A 16,017-nucleotide genomic window follows, 5' to 3' on the forward strand; every position below is an offset into this window, starting at 1 on the left:
GTCTAAATGGTGCAAAACTAACAATGGAGGCAAAGCAATTGGTAGATTGAGTGGAGTGTTGGCTCTGGATTCTGAAAGATTTGGATTTCAGTACAGAGCTCTGTGACTTTTTGCTGTGTGATACTGAGCAAGTTATTTAACCTCTCTGAGCCTCTATTTTCTTATTTGTCAACAGGGTTAATGATACCTCATATTGTTAGGATGATTAAATAAGATAATATAAAAGCAGTAGAGTGTCTGGCACGGTCACAGCTTCATAAATCACATTGATCGTTTTTATTTTAATTATGTATTCTAGTGTCAGCTGTTTCTGGAATCTGCTTTCTAGTGAAATCAAATTCAAGTCCCACCCCACCTGTGCCTTTTTTTTTTTTGGTTAGTCTTGGCAATACTTTATCATTTAGAAATGTTGAGCAACTGAGAACACCACAGGCTTTCAGTGAAAAGATTCATTTACATTGCTCCGTATTAATAAGCGAAATAAAAATTAGATGCTAAATTATATTTAGAAAGTGACAAGAGAATATTGATAACTAAATCTTCCTATATTTCTAAGCAGAAGTACCATAACTAAAAGTGTGACTTTAGGAAATCTATATGAAAATATGCTGCTAATGATTATATTAATTATCAAATGCAACTGAAAAACCTTATGTATTACAATAAATTATACAGAAATACAAATTATACAAAAACAAAATAATCCATAATATATGTTTCAACTTTCAAATTAAAAAATATTTTCATTGTTAGATGTTAATTAGTAGTCTTCCTCAACTATGATCAATTCTTTCTTTTAATTTTCAGCATTTTATTTAATTGTTTTCAAATATACAGGAAATAGTAGAATAATATAGTAAATATCCAAATATTCAATTCCAAGATTCAACAGTTATCATTATCATATCATCTATATTTTGATGATGTACTTTATTTAAACTTAAAAATATATGATCAGTTCATTGTGTTAATTACATACCCACTCATAGATGCTAATATTGTCATCCAAAATATTTTAATTAATTTAACCGGTGTTAAAATTACTGTTCTGTATGTAGTGGATGGAGAGAAGACATAATCGCTGGTACAGTCTTAGAGTTTAACTTCTCAAAAACACATCACACTTTGCAGTTTGTTTCCCTGAGAGGGAATTTCAGGGAGAGGTGTGTACTTGGAAACATTTTTAATCCTTTCATCTCTCTGTTTAATGGTGGGAAAGAGTGACTATAGAATTTTTTTTTTAACATTACGTGTATATCTACAGAACTTATTGGAAACAGTGAGTGGTAAAACATTTACCTAACAATAATTATTAATGTATATATGCAGTAAAAGAAAATAAAAGTTTGAAAAATGTGATGCTGTATTTTAATTAGGTAAAACTGAACTATAATAGTGAAGTAAGTTAACTCTCGAAGGGCTATTTCAAACGAAGACCAGTTTATGAAAGATTGGCTTCAGAAATCTAAATGACTTGTCATTACTTACAGCTTCATATCAATTAATCCCTCAGTTGGGGGGGCTTGGGGGAAGTGGCTGGGAAGGTTCATTCCATTTTAATTCTGATTGTTTTTCCTCAAAGGGCCTCTTGTGTGTAGCCTATGTCGCCCAAACAGGTGCCAGAAAATAATTTTTCGAAAATTAGAGGATGTGAATTTTTTTAAGTGGTGGTAATCAGGAATTGCCATAATGGAAAAGGGATTTGTGAACACATCTGTACAAATGGAACCATTCCATTATTAGTGGGAGATTTATTACTGAAGAAATCACTACAAAACAGTGCGGTAGAGACTGTGTTTTTATTTTAATAGGGGAGCCAAGTCTTGCATTAGGACATTGTTGAAGCTTGTGCAGAAAGTAAACAGTACCCATGGGACTGTCGCATTCTGCTTGATTGAAGGGCCTTTAATAATCCAATACTCTAATAGCAGTTAAGATAGAGTATGTGTAAGAGCTAATCTTGTCTTCTGCTTTTATAGTAACTTATGTATGGTGACCAAAAGTAGCTATGATGTGCTAGCAGCATTGTTCTTTGTAGATGACTTTTTAAATTAAACTAAGTTTACTGAGTGACTTTTCAGAATGTATGTAATGAAAGATAATAAAACCAGGATACCTGTTTACAGCAGGTTTAACAGCCATGTATTGCACTTAGGAGATTTTACATCCCTACACAGATGAACATTCAAGTAATGGTAGAAATGTAAGCCAGCCTATTGTTTTATAACAATTTGGAATGATTATAAAAATGAGTTTATTTTGTGGGATTTTGTTAATGTTTTAATCATTATTTCAGTAATATTTGTTACATTTGACATGCTTCTTAGATTTTTTTGTCCTTTTGAAATCAGTTACTTTAAAAAAATACAGAAAATTATCATGAAATTAGTCTATGGCACTAGTCTGTAGTTTTATATAAATGATATTTACAGTGGCCTCAAAATGTTCTTTTACTGTATTTTTTTTTATGAAAAGCCATCTTAGATTATGGAAACCTCTCTTTGGCTTTAAAATTTACTTCGCACCACCTGCACCCCACCCCTCATGCACACTATTGCTTTACCTTTATATTTTTTATTCAGGAGATTTGATCAGAAGTTCGCTTTAGCACTGCTTATATCTAAAATAATATTTGTAAAATTTTAGATCCGTGTACCCAAAACAGCAGGCGTATTTATCCTGTACTTTCATTTAATTGAAAAATCTTAAGAAAGACCTGTTTTTTAATACTGTACACTAGATGGCAGTTTTGTCATATTCTTCCGATTTCCAATGCTGCTAGCATGAGTGGAACAGGAAAGGCCATCAGTGTTTAGTCTGCACTTGAAGGGTCTCTGCATGACCAATGCAGACCCCATGGACTTCCTGGAACATATGTTAGCAATTTAGCTGCAGACATTTATTTCTTTGTTTTACTGCTTGGCTCTTTGAGAAAGTGTTGGTGCCAGGTTATGGGTTGTCTGGATCATGTCAGAGGCCATGGAGATCAAGTTCATGTGACAGGCCAGACTAAGGAAGGATGAAGTTGGAGGAGGTGAGGAAACTGACCCTTACTTTCAACAGCAAGAAGTCACTGCCTTTCTGTGGACCGGGGCCAAACGCCTGGGCGTTTAAGCTTTACTCCAGCTGAACAAACAAAACACATCGCCCATTTGGCTTTTTCATATTTCATCAGTGGTAGTTCATTCAGTGATTTCTCTATTTCTCAAAAATGACTTACCCCTCATCTTTCTCTCTTAATGCTTATTCCTATAGCCCTGTCCAGACGAAGTGACCTTGAAATACTCGGCTACTGCCTGCTGCGGTGGTTATGTGGGAGACTGCCCTGGGAACAGAACCTGGAGGACCCTGTGGCTGTCCAGACTGCTAAAACAAAGTACAGATTTTCAGCTATTCTGTTATGTACAGCACCAGGTCTGAAGGGATACATTAAAGCGAGTTAATATCTCAGAGAAGACTGCCATTCAACCTATTCATTCATTCAACCTATTCATTCAATAGGATAGCCAAAGCAAATATCTTAAATTTGAAAAATATTTTTAAAAACCCAAACAGCTTACAGACATAAAATCCATTAAGCTAACACCTATGAGATCATACGTATGAGAGTTGTAATACAAAATAAAAAGTGAAATATTTTTTCCTTCACACGGTGTTTTCCAAAGCTTAGAGTCTAGGTGGTGGTATTTTCAAGGAAGAGTATTTTCAGATTAGCATTGTATAAGTATATGGAGTTAGTGTGAGCTTGGTGTGATTGATATTAACTGTGCAAAGCAACAAAGTGAAATGGGACAAACAGGGCTTATATTTTTTCAAGTGAGAGCAACATACACTGTTTTTAATCCTGTTATTGGGGGGAGTGTATGTTTTGTTTCCTAAGGAAGAAACAAACAAAATTTGTATATGAGGTGTTTATGTAAGAGATCATTTTGCAGCCACATAAACATTTTAATATTCCACATTCAATTTTTATCACCTAAACTCTATTAGGATGAGAATTAGGTTAGACTGAGAATAGAGTGGGTTACTATTTTACTGTTTTTCTCACTGATCAGGCCTAACAAAAAGTCAATTGCATGTAGCACAGCATAGCCAGTTTTTCATTATGCACCAAGATATTCTCAACAGTAGTTATCCACAGATACAATATCACAATTGGAAAAAGCAGCTGTATTTTAAGATGGCAAGTCACAACAGAAGTTTACAAAAGGGGTAGCTAGCTGATTCATAGAAATCAGTCTTTCTAATTCAGTGTGGCATCAGTTCTTAATGGAGAGGAAAGCTAGCCTGCAGATATAAAATAATGCAGATTACATTTGTAAATACTGACATATATTGTATGAAATATTTCTCCACTTGGAATCTTGATCGTCCTAGTCTCTTTCCCAAAACTAACACATTTATATGTCAGTATTAGAACTATCTAATCAGTTACTTATTGCAGTGATTGATGTGTCCATATAACCTTCAGGTAACTAACATTTTTCAATATATGGGTCAAGTCAAAGGACAGTAATGGGCATATATAAAGTCTTGGTTTCCAATTTTCTACCTCAGTTTACCTAATTTGAATAAAATACTTTATTTAAAAGACTAGCATTTTAATTCCAATGATCCTATATGTGTTTTTCTTTTAATAAGACTTACTAATATTATTTGTTTTAGTCTTTCATCAATATGCATATATAGATGCCTTCATTGTATATATCTCTAATGAATATACCTACATGTATATATTTGAATATAATAGAGTATTACATAAATAATAAAATACAATGCTAATAAACATAATCTCCATTTGTATTTTGGGGCCCTTTGCATATGTAAATATATTCATTTTGACCTGATTACTAATATAAACCTATTGACCAATAAAGCTAATATTGTATCATGAAGTTTATAATTAAGACATATATATAATTAAGATATGTACATATATATATCTTATATATATATAAGACATGTTCAAACTTTTTATATAGTACATAATCATAATTTATTCAACTTGCTGAGAAGGCATAACGCTGAATTTCCCCATAAGGGCAGGCTTGTATATTTAACCATAATACTGTATCTCCCATATGCCCTTTATTTTCCTAACATAGGGTAATATTAGATCAGTGCATTTATTGTTGCAATTCTGCCTGTGCCTGAGATTGTGAATCATTCATATCAGTAATTTTAGTTGAATGTTTATATATTTGTGGCTGAAGCAACTTAAGAGATTTGTACTTGTTCAGTCTAAAACACTGGAAAGTGTTAGAATAATGGGTTTTTTGTTTTGTTTTGGGGATATTTCTTGTTAACCTGTTTAATCATGGCATAGCATAAAGCAACTGCCCAATTGAGAACAATATACATAAAATATTAAATAATTTGCCCCTCCCCAGTGCTGAGTACCTGAGGAAAAATATCCTGAAAATCCAGATAAAATTTTTCTATGTATTTTTTTCTTGAGGTTTTTTTTTTTTTTTTTCAAATCATGTATCCCTACTTCTACATTTCTACATGTACAGACCTTGTATTAAAGCATTTATACTGTAGTTCTACATTTAGTTTCTAGGTGATTGATATAAAATCGATCCGTGAGATTTGAGGGATCTCTACCATCCACTTACCCTCTTACCCATTACAGGTGGATGAAAAAAAAAGTATGGAAAGTCACATTACTGGTGACCCATAGAGTTTTGTTTTCTAATCAAACAATAAATCACAGGATTACAAACAAATTCACTGTGCATTACTCTGTTTTGTTTTAGTCTGTTGGATGAGCTGCCTGAGTCGGTGCTGAAATGGGCTCCTTCTGGAAGCAGTTGCTGTAAGTCAGGTGATAACTTCTGCCTTCTCCTATATGATTTACAGCTCACCACATTTGTCGCTCTTGTTTTGTAGCTTTTGCTGCACCCAGTCCCATTCCCATAGTGGTGGGAAGAAATTCTCCAGGGTTACAGATAGGTTGCTAGAGAAGAGACTGTTTAGATGCTCTTTTCATTAGGACACAAGAATTCTGCAAGAACATACGCAGGCAGCATTCTGGGCTCTGCTGATGGCATTGCTTTCTTTTAGATGTATATTTTGGGAATCTTGCACAGGTTTAATGGTCAACTGTATCTGGTATTTTTAGAGTGGACTTTCTGTTTTTGTTCCTATGTGTGTTGCTGAAAGAAGAGAAAGTTGATCTAAGGAAAGACTACTTTCAATTAATAATTTAAAAAACCAAACCATTAAACACTTGAATGCTGTTTAGACTTGGGTTATAGTCTGACTCAGCAGCCAGAAAAAAAAAATTGGATTGGCAAGGCATATGACCTTGGGATTCGGAGTATATTTCATTAAACACGTTTCTCTTTCGTGTTAGTATAGACCATTTCGGAATTCTTTAATTGGTAGTACTATCAGTAAAAGTAGTAAGGCAATTCAGAATTACCCAAGTGCTGCATGGCACATTGTTCAGCACCGAGTTAGACTGCCTCACAGAGCAGAGCCTGCTTCTGCTGTCCAGCTTGCTTTCTCTCCGAGACGATAAGCAGAGTGAATCTTGATCTCTGTTTCTACCGGGCAACTTCAAAGTTAGCTTTTAGCTGACTTATGAAAGTACATATGTACGCTGAGTGTCTAGATAAGGTCAAATAGTATCAGTTTCCACATGAGAGTTTAAAAGCAGAGTTAAATCATCTGAAACTTATACGTACAGCCCTTCTTTGACCAGAAACCAAAATTTTCATTTCCTTAGGAAATGAACAGACCAGTTCTGTTTTTCCGTCTCCATTTCCCAAATCCCACAAGTCTGCCCAATATGAGTCGTCTGCCCCCCCACTCTCTGTTGTCCCTTTCCTTCTGATGGAGGGAGGCAAACGGGAGAGTAGTATTCTCATGTGGGGGGATGGGTTGAAAGATGAAAACTTTTCATTTATGTAACTGCACTGAGTAACTCAGTCAATATGCCAGTGTTCCTTTTTGGCTAATATTCTTACTGGCATTTTTACCAAGTCACACAGCTTTCATTTTACTCAACAGGACAGCAAAAAGAGAGATGAGGAGATGTTAAAAATTTTTTTAAATTGTGAATCTCTTTTCTTGTCTCTCATGCACAGAAGGTAACAACTAACTGCTCAGTTTAGGATTAGGAAAGAAAGCCCATGTGCCCTGGATTGTACACAATAAATGCTTATGGACCAGTGTATATTCTGGGACACTGCAATTGCTAAATATAATATTTGAGTGGTACGAGAAATGGTGGGAGGAGTGCCAGGCTCCTCTTTTTCAGTACAAACGATTTGTTTGGGTCTATACTATTATTTTATAAAATGCAGATTTCTGTTTCTAAAGCACAAAACGTTGAAACTTTATTGTTAACTGAAGGTCTCTTAAGTTAGTTGGTTATGCTCAGGAGAGTGGGTATCACTAGCATGAGAATTAATCCGATTTACAAAAGGTTTATTACTAAGACATTTTATGAAATAAAACAGCTGAGAAGTTTGCAACATGCATGTCCAATTCAGTGTAATAATATCAATAATAGTTTCAAAAGTTTCTATCTCTTGAAATGATAGTAATGATACTTAATATTTCACTAGCTTAAAAAGCAGATGATTCGAGAATATCATAATTTCATACTACTCAAAGCATTTGTTTTATAACGCTGGAAATATGCTAGTAAATTAAAAGGTGTACTTAATATAATAAATCCAGATCTTGAAAGGCTAACATTTAAACCAGTACTATATCACAATCATCTAAGCGTCAGGTTTATCATAATATATTCATAACAGAGGTGGCTCTTTTCTTTTTCTCCCTCTCCTACCTCACTGGTACCTCATTTTTTCAAACCCCAGACCCATGAAGCCTTTGCAGCACAGCTGCTATCAGCTGGTGGAGTGCCAGGAGTCTTCCATTGTCTTCTAAGAGTGATTTGTGAAAAGTGTGCCCAACATATTCAGCTCTCTTCTTCATTTGGGGTATTCTGGTCAATAGAATTGTAATATATACCAAACTGGGCTTACCAATCTTGAAAGGAACAAAGAACAACAGAATAAATGGTAGTGGATGTAATTTAATCTTTTTTCTTTTGGATCATCTCTTCAAGAATTGGATACCCCCAAAAAGGGCTTCTGGAAACATGAGTTATAAATGTGATGAAGCTGCAGCACTTCCTAGTTATAGATATCTGGTCAAGCGAGTGCTAGATAACAGAATTTGACATCTTATTCATTAGAGAGGAAAAAGGGAGGTTGCAGAATTGCCACAGTATCCAAAAAACAAAAAAAACTTTGGAGCCAAGAGTTTTCATTTTAGCCGCAATAGCCTTATGTTCCTGGAAAATAGTTGTGGACAATACAGTGTAAAATGGTCACTCTCTGACTTTCCTTGAGGGGGAAGAGATGATGACTATTCCTTTTGGAATTTTTCCCTGTAGGGAGTGAAACCCAGTGTCTCTGCAGTTCCCCACTTGAAAGGAGGTAGGCCTGGAAGGGAGCAAAGATTTAGGAAGTCAGTTCTGCCAAGCCACGAAGCTTCCCCAATTTCCCCACCATAGGATATAAACAACTTAGTGAGAAAGTAAGAGGTACTTGTGTCTGGGTCAGTAATAAGTTTTTGAAGAGGAAAGGCTTGAAAAACTAGTTTATGGAGTATAAACATCTCTGTTAACAAATGAAAACATGCCAGTTTTTAAACAGTGTATGGTATTATCACTTATATCTCAGATTGAACCTCCACCTGAAACAAAAATGCAAACTACATTTGTTGTAAAGTGGCTATATTTCTAATTTTTGGTTACTGATTCTACTTGTACTGTATTTAAAAGTTTGTAGTTCATAACTTTTTTTGTGGGAAGGTTACTATACCATCCTAGGGAAGAGAAAAAATAAAAGGTGGCAACTTCTCATCCTTGCGCTCTAAATCAGAAAGGCTATGCTATGATTGCACTGGGCTAGCTAGGTATGCAGGACTTGAGCGAGGTTCGGCAAATTCTAAAGTCAGTCACGGCTAAAACTGTAGAATCCAAGGTCATTTCTAAGGGAACTGTTGTAATCTCAAAATCAAAGCCTTAATTACAATTTGCAATGATTTTTTCCTTTAAAGTAAGGACGTTTATAGTATTTTTAACTGAATTTTTAAAACTTCAAAAAACTTATTTTTAACTGAATTTTTAAAATTTCAGAAAAAAGTGTGAAGCGTGGTTGGTCTGTTATATTATTCATGTAGTTCTCAGTAGTTGCACCCTATAAATCAAAATCACTATAAGTTTAAAAATTTGCTTCTTTTGATGAGTGAAATGTAAACATATCAACAAAGATATGTTAAAAAAAAACACTAGTTTCTCCCATCTTGTCCAATCTGTAGGTCACTAGATTTCAGTCATTTTTGGATATCATTTAAAGAGTACTTTCCTGTTGAACTGTTCATTCTTAATTTCTTCGAGGGGGGTGCATGTGTGTGCGTGCACTTGCTTGTGTAAGAGAAAAACAACAGAGATTTTGAGAATGTTGGAGTTTTGAAATTTTTTTCCCATTATGAATGACATATTAAAAAAATTTAATACTTCACAGGTGAAATAGCCCAGTATTTGGTATGTGCTTATAATTTAGCATATGATGAAAAGCCAAACTATCAAATGCTCAAGAAAATTCTGAACCCAAGTGGAATACCTTTAGGACCACTGGAATTTTCCCCTAAAGGAGAGAGCTTAAATGTGCATACTCCAAATAATCAAAAGGTAAGTAACAGTCCCTGGAATCCAGTGATGACCTTCTGTGAAGCTTATGTACCTAATGAAGTTGTTTTAGGTGTCAAAATGAGTCTGACAGTCCTGTTTCTTACTTATATCTAATTCTTATATCCCCTGAGCTCTGAGAAATTTTATTGAAGGTTCCTTTGACTTGTTGTCTTTAAGAGAATAATAGTAGGATCTGTGGCCTGTTGTGTATTATTAAAGAAATAAAGCAGTCACTGATGTCGTAGAGATAGGACCTAGGGTAAGATACTCAAGGCTAATCCAGCTTTATTCATGGAAACCTTTTTTTGCTGCTTTTCTTCAGATTTTCTTCAGTCATCCCTCTGTTTTTGCTTACTCTTGGCCATAATTTGGTGGTGGTAATAATATTTTTAAATTTTACCAGAATATTTGTATGTGCTGATATTTCAATCTATAGAAACAATTCTTTTTTGCAAAAAGTTATTTTTTAAAGTTACACCTTCCACTTTATCTTCCAACTGACTCCCTCACAGCAACATTTAAAAAAAAAAAATTAGAACTGGAAACAACACAAAAGAATTAGAACTTGAAACATTTTTTAAGAAGGTGGGAGAAGCCTGAGACTGCTCTCAGCAACATTACTGGACAGGCAACTAAATGTCTAATCCTGCCTTGACACTGCCCATGTGCAAAAAAAAAAAAAGAAAAAAAAAAGGGAGGGCTTTGTTTCCTGATGCATGTACATTAAGGTAGGGTCAGGATGTCATTCATTTTTAATATTCCTTGTGAACTTTGGATCATCACAAGTACTCATGAGCCAAGAATGCAGGATGCAAACTAATGTGACTGATAGGCTGCTAGATGAATGGTGAGTCAAGTATCAGTGCACAGATGGTTCTGATTTGCTGAATTTTGTAGCTGCTGCAACTGAAGACATAAAATATCCTTCTAGTCATAAATTAGCTCTTTGGAAGCAAAACCTTGGCACCAGAGCTTTACAACCTTCAATTAGTAGGGAAAGAAGTATTTGAATGACTGTGGTATTGACATCTGTAGGCCTGCATAGTAATCATTCCTAATAGAAGAGAATATCTGTTTGAGGAGGTTTTGCATGGCTAATTAACTACCAGTGAGAATATGTAATTTTTTCATGATCTCCTGATTGTCACCTTTCTCTCATGATACAATTACATTTTATTGTAGCAAGTGCCTCACAAACCAATTGTCAGCACTATTTACGTATTGCAGAAGGCAGAACAAAAGTTCATGTTTAATAAAAAGCCACTGGATTTTGATCTTGGTAATTACTGAGACTTATTTTAACAGTTTTATTGACTTTTGTGTTTTTACCACTTTTGCAACAAAACAAAGAGCCATTTCCTTGACATAGTATTTCCCTTGCAATAATAGCCAGCACTTAATCTACACTAATTTAAGTAGATTTTTTTCCTTTTTTGTAGTTTTTCAGTTTCATAAACTTAATTGAAATATAAAAGAAGCCATTTAAAAAACTGATAGCTATATCCTCTGATATAAAATTCTAATTATTACCCACCAGAATTTTCAATTTCATCAAATTCAAAGGATATTTGTTGTGAAACCATTTTTATATGCAGAGATAGAACATAAAACATTTTTTTCCAGTGAGCCTCAATCAAAAATATTTTATTCTTCCCTTTTGATTAGAGCACTTTGATTATGAGTAAAAAGAAAACACTGAGAATAATATGCATTCTTAAGACTTTAGCTAATTTCTGTTAACAATATGATCAACCTCAGTATATAGACATTAAGATGAATCGGGGATATATTTCATAGCAGATCAATATTTACTGAATAATGACTTTATTTCTGTAGTATTTTGAGTACACTAATGTATTTGATAATTACATAGGTTCACCCTATGTGACCACACCTTAAATCTCTTTTTATTTTTAAATTAAGTTGACAGATTTTGAAATGCTGCAAAAACCAAACTTGAAAATGATCAAAAGCACAGTGTGATACTGTAAACTGTCCTGAACTCAGTTTTCCTAAATGATCAAGGATAGTTTCCACAGTTGATTGCTTCCATAACAGAAATCATTTTTAAGTCCAGAATGAATATCAATCACATGGCCCCAAATTTCTCTCCTTTTAGACAGAATCCCCTCATTAATAGCTAAAGATATTTCTTGTTACTCTATACATGGATCTAGTTATTTAACAAAATAAATAATGAACTCTGGGCTTGTACTTTTTGGATAAAGATACTTAAAAAGGAGTCAGTGGACCAGGAAACATATATAGTTAGATAAGTAAAATGTTTCTGTGGAATTCAAAGGAAAGTTATGAATGTTTAATTTTTTAAGTGTTATTTCCCTCAGTATAAGTGGTTTGTACCTTTTAAATTTAGTAGTTATGACAAAAATATGTTTTGGTTAGGTATTATAAAATAGCACATCACCATAAGAATCTCAGCAAACTTACAGCATCTTTTTGCAAAAAAAAAAAGAGGGATTTATCCAATACTGGGTTTTACTAGGCATCGTAAACTGTTCCCTATAAACTGAACCTTCTTCTTGAAGTCCTCAAATACTGTTACTGGAGTTAAATTGGAAATGAACTTTTGTCAAGGTAGTAGAGACGCTGATATTTTTTCCTGAAAAGCAAATATTTTGGGACATTTGCCTTAATCAAAATGATACTATGTATAGCTGATATTACTCTCTAATAGTTCTGAAGGCTCTGGCATTGTCATATTAGAAGAATCTTATCATCAGGGCTACCTCAGTCTATGTATGCCATCCATTGGGATGTAATGTCCAAAATTCACGGAAGGAAACCATATTCAGTAAGAATGCTTATTGAGGTGAGTGAGCTAAAGCTCCAGAATTCCTGGATGAGAATGCTAAAGCCAAGCTAGAAACTAGCATTACTGGAGGCCTCAGTTCAACCCTTGAATAAGCCATTTCCTCAAGAGCCAGTAGTGGATCCTTTTATCAGTTTACCAATATCTCCCTCCTTATTCTGATGCGTGAATCCATTTTGTAATTTTATAGACACCTGAGCACAGTGAGCCACTCATCCTTCCTGAACAAGGCAGAGGAGTAGCTGTAGGTCATAGTTAAAATGTTCAAGCTGTCCTACATTTCAGACAAGAAAAAGTTTGTTTCTTCATTCACCCTGAATCTGAGGTTCGTATAGCAAATCCAGGGGTGAATAGATTATTACTGGTAGTAGTAATCTTTGTATTGAACTTATTAAAAGCTTACAGAATTCTTACTTGAGCTTTAATTCTCAAAATAATTCTATTAAAGTTGTCTTCATATTTCTTTTCTGTATGAGAAAAAGAATATAAATTCTTAATTATAAGCACATTTTTGGTTATTGAATTTTAGGAGTCCAAAAGTATTCCTTATTTTGTAGAACAGTATGAAGAGCCAATGAAGAATTAAATAAAAATTACCTTATTTGAATAGCCACTTTCTGGAAAGTGACACACATTTGGATAGTATCCTTCTATTTGATTATGTGGGATACCCAGAGTGTCTTCTATATTTACTTTTTTATCTTTGAGAAAACGTTTTACTCTGTTCACAATTAAGGGTTAAACTTCATGATCCCACTTCACTCTTACCATTTTAAAAGTCTCCCTAGAAATAGATATTTTCCATAAATTGGATATTATTTTATTAGCTAGAAGTGCTCATGGCAGCACAACTTAACCATCCAGCCAACTGACAGCAAATCCAGGAGGCACTGTCTCTTCCAGGAGGCCTCAGAGAGGACTGAATATATTAGACAGAATTTTGTTTGTACATCAGAGGCTCCCAGACCAAAAACTTATACCTAAAGTGCCTAGCATATAGGAGGCACTAAAATTCTCAATATCTCAACTAATCCTTTCTGTCACAGAACACATTTCATAATGATTGGCAAGCCAGCATTTTATTGAGATAGAACTATGTACAGCAGCCTTGGGAAACACTTTGTTTCACACTAGTGGTATGATGGACATTTATTACCAAGATAACTTCAATGGAAAACTGGCTCAGAAGGTGGTTACACATGAATTTTCCTAGGAGGTGGGGAGAGTTGAGTGGTAGAAATAAAGAACCCCTGAGTGACCAGAAAGCAATTCCAATTTTCAGGTTACTGAGAAGCAATGGCTTTGCTATCCTTTGAGAAGCTGGGATCCAGGAGGAGGGGTGAATAAAGAATGGTGTTGTGACAGCTTAAACCTAGCCACAAAACACCAGCATATTTTAAAAGGAAGGAGTGAACACACTTGGCAATAGAAGCTAAAAGTTGAGAGACTACAAATTAAGGCTCTGCTTGCCCAGCCAATGTAATTCATTCTCTAGTTTGGCACTGGCTACTCCATTATTTCCCCTTGTACTGTTCCTATCTTCTGCCCCCTATTTAACCCATGAAAAAAGGTGACGGCACTTTCAGCTGCTGTAAACATGAAGCTGCTGAACAAATACTTCACATAAGGATCTTCACTGTGGCTTTCAATCTTCCAACTGTATTGTGGGAACTGCCCTTCTATTTCTGTGTCTACTTCAAGGTTATTGAGAGTCAGTCATCCCCCAGGTAACAGCATGGTGTGAAAAAGAAACCTTAGAGACAGCAAGCTTGTTGTAGAATTTAACCTCTGATACTGGTACACAGTATTAGATGACATGGACTGTTATTCATCTGCTCAAAGGTTAAATTACCTGTATAAAAAAGTAAGCAACAACATAAGCTCCTTTTGTATGTTCACATTAATTAGGCTCACTTCAGTGATAGAAAACTAAGATTCTAATTAATAAGAATTTAAACTAAAAAGATGTCCTGGATCCACTCCCAGCAAAGGTTAATAATGAATTCATGTGCAGTTTTCAAATGTGACAGTTTTCTGTAAAAATGCTGTTTTCAATAAGCAAGTTATCTATAGAGATAATTTCTAAAGAGTGCACGACAGTGACACTAATTTTAATTGGTCTTGTCCTATTGATGAGAAAAGGCCTGGATCTTGCCAACTACTGTACTTTTCTATAATTTCCATTTGTTGGTTTCCTCTTTATTTCTTCCTTTTTTCGAAGCTTGGCGAGTATAAAATTTTCAAGAATCTGGACATGAATGCATTTTTTTTTTTTTACAAGTGTCAGAAGTTTTCCTTATATATTATTACTTACTCTATCAACAGGTTGATTCACGAAAGGCTGCAACAAAGCAAGTCAATCAGATGCAAAATAGGTTACTAGAAAAAAAAGGCCACAGTGAGAGAAGTGCTGAGTCCTGTGCAACGTGGAGAAAAGTGCAAGAGGAGGAGAAGCTGACTGGGTTGTTTAACAGTGAAACAGCACAGGTGAGAGGCGTTTTGTTGTTGTTTCCCTTAATATTACATTAGAATATGCCCTTTGGGAATAAAGACTTTTATTTTCTCCTGAGGGCCAAGGTTGTAGTTTTGTTAAATGAGAAAGGACAGAAAATATCCTATCCAGTGGATAAAATCAAAGCAGCCAAAACCAGTTATCATAGAAACAGAATGACAGTGAGCACATTTTGTGTGCAGATGTGATTTCTTTCTTTAGCCCGAGAATCTAACGAAGTGCACTTGAATTTGTTATGCCGTCTACGATCCATGAGGGACTCACCGTATTCCGTACTGTTACGTTGGCTCCTCCAGTCTAACTCATAAGCAGATGTGAGAGGGTCCCTGTCACTGTGGTTGTATTTCAAAATGACGTACTTTTATATCATCTGATCACTTGTTTGGCTAGTGACTCACCTTTAGCAGATGCCTCATTCAAGCAACAGCAAAAGTTTTTCCTAATTTAACCTTTTTTGACAAGGAGAAGCATACAAGGTATTTATATCTGCAGTGAAAAAAAATTTTTCCCAAAACGGCTAACATTTTATGATTTCAACATCATTTTCTCCAAATGGTTTCAGGTAGTTTACAATATGGAACAAGATAATGCCCCTATCTTCTATCTCCCCCTATGCTACCCCCCCCCCCCCCCCCCGCCCAAAAAAAAAAACCAATTCGTTAATCAGGCAGCTGGGATGTTAATCATTAAACTGAGCACTGAATTTGGCTCTGAACTTCCTGGCAGCCAAGGCAAAAATTAGAAGCCTACAAGTTAGGCATTTCTCATCTAACTAGCAAGCATACAAGTTTATCTAGAGAGAAAAATGCTTTTTTTTTTAGTACTAATAGGAATCTTTTGCATTTATTCTGTTATAAAACAATAGTAGCACCATTTCCTTTTTGTTTTATTTTCAAATTGATACAAAGGAATCTACTTCAAGAGGACACATTTTATAGTTCCCATTTATAAAATTAA

General features: G+C 34.8%; 1 protein-coding gene across 3 annotated transcripts in view; it reads left to right on the top strand.

Annotated features, from left to right (window-relative positions):
- Positions 1-16,017, top strand: part of VRK2 (VRK serine/threonine kinase 2) — a 94,525-nt gene that overhangs the window by 72,642 nt on the left and 5,866 nt on the right. For 2 of the 3 annotated variants that reach the window (XM_028496664.2, XM_007126740.4), the window contains exons 9-12: positions 3,256-3,376; positions 5,760-5,827; positions 9,552-9,718; positions 14,874-15,035. In XM_028496664.2, coding sequence (XP_028352465.1) covers positions 3,256-3,376; positions 5,760-5,827; positions 9,552-9,718; positions 14,874-15,035 — 518 coding nt within the window. The remainder of the gene's footprint in view (positions 1-3,255; positions 3,377-5,759; positions 5,828-9,551; positions 9,719-14,873; positions 15,036-16,017) is intronic. The other variant, XM_007126741.4, reaches the window with a different exon arrangement.

This window comes from Physeter macrocephalus, chromosome 12 (genome assembly GCF_002837175.3).
Source record: "Physeter macrocephalus isolate SW-GA chromosome 12, ASM283717v5, whole genome shotgun sequence".
In the NCBI taxonomy this organism is placed as follows: domain Eukaryota; kingdom Metazoa; phylum Chordata; class Mammalia; order Artiodactyla; family Physeteridae; genus Physeter; species Physeter macrocephalus.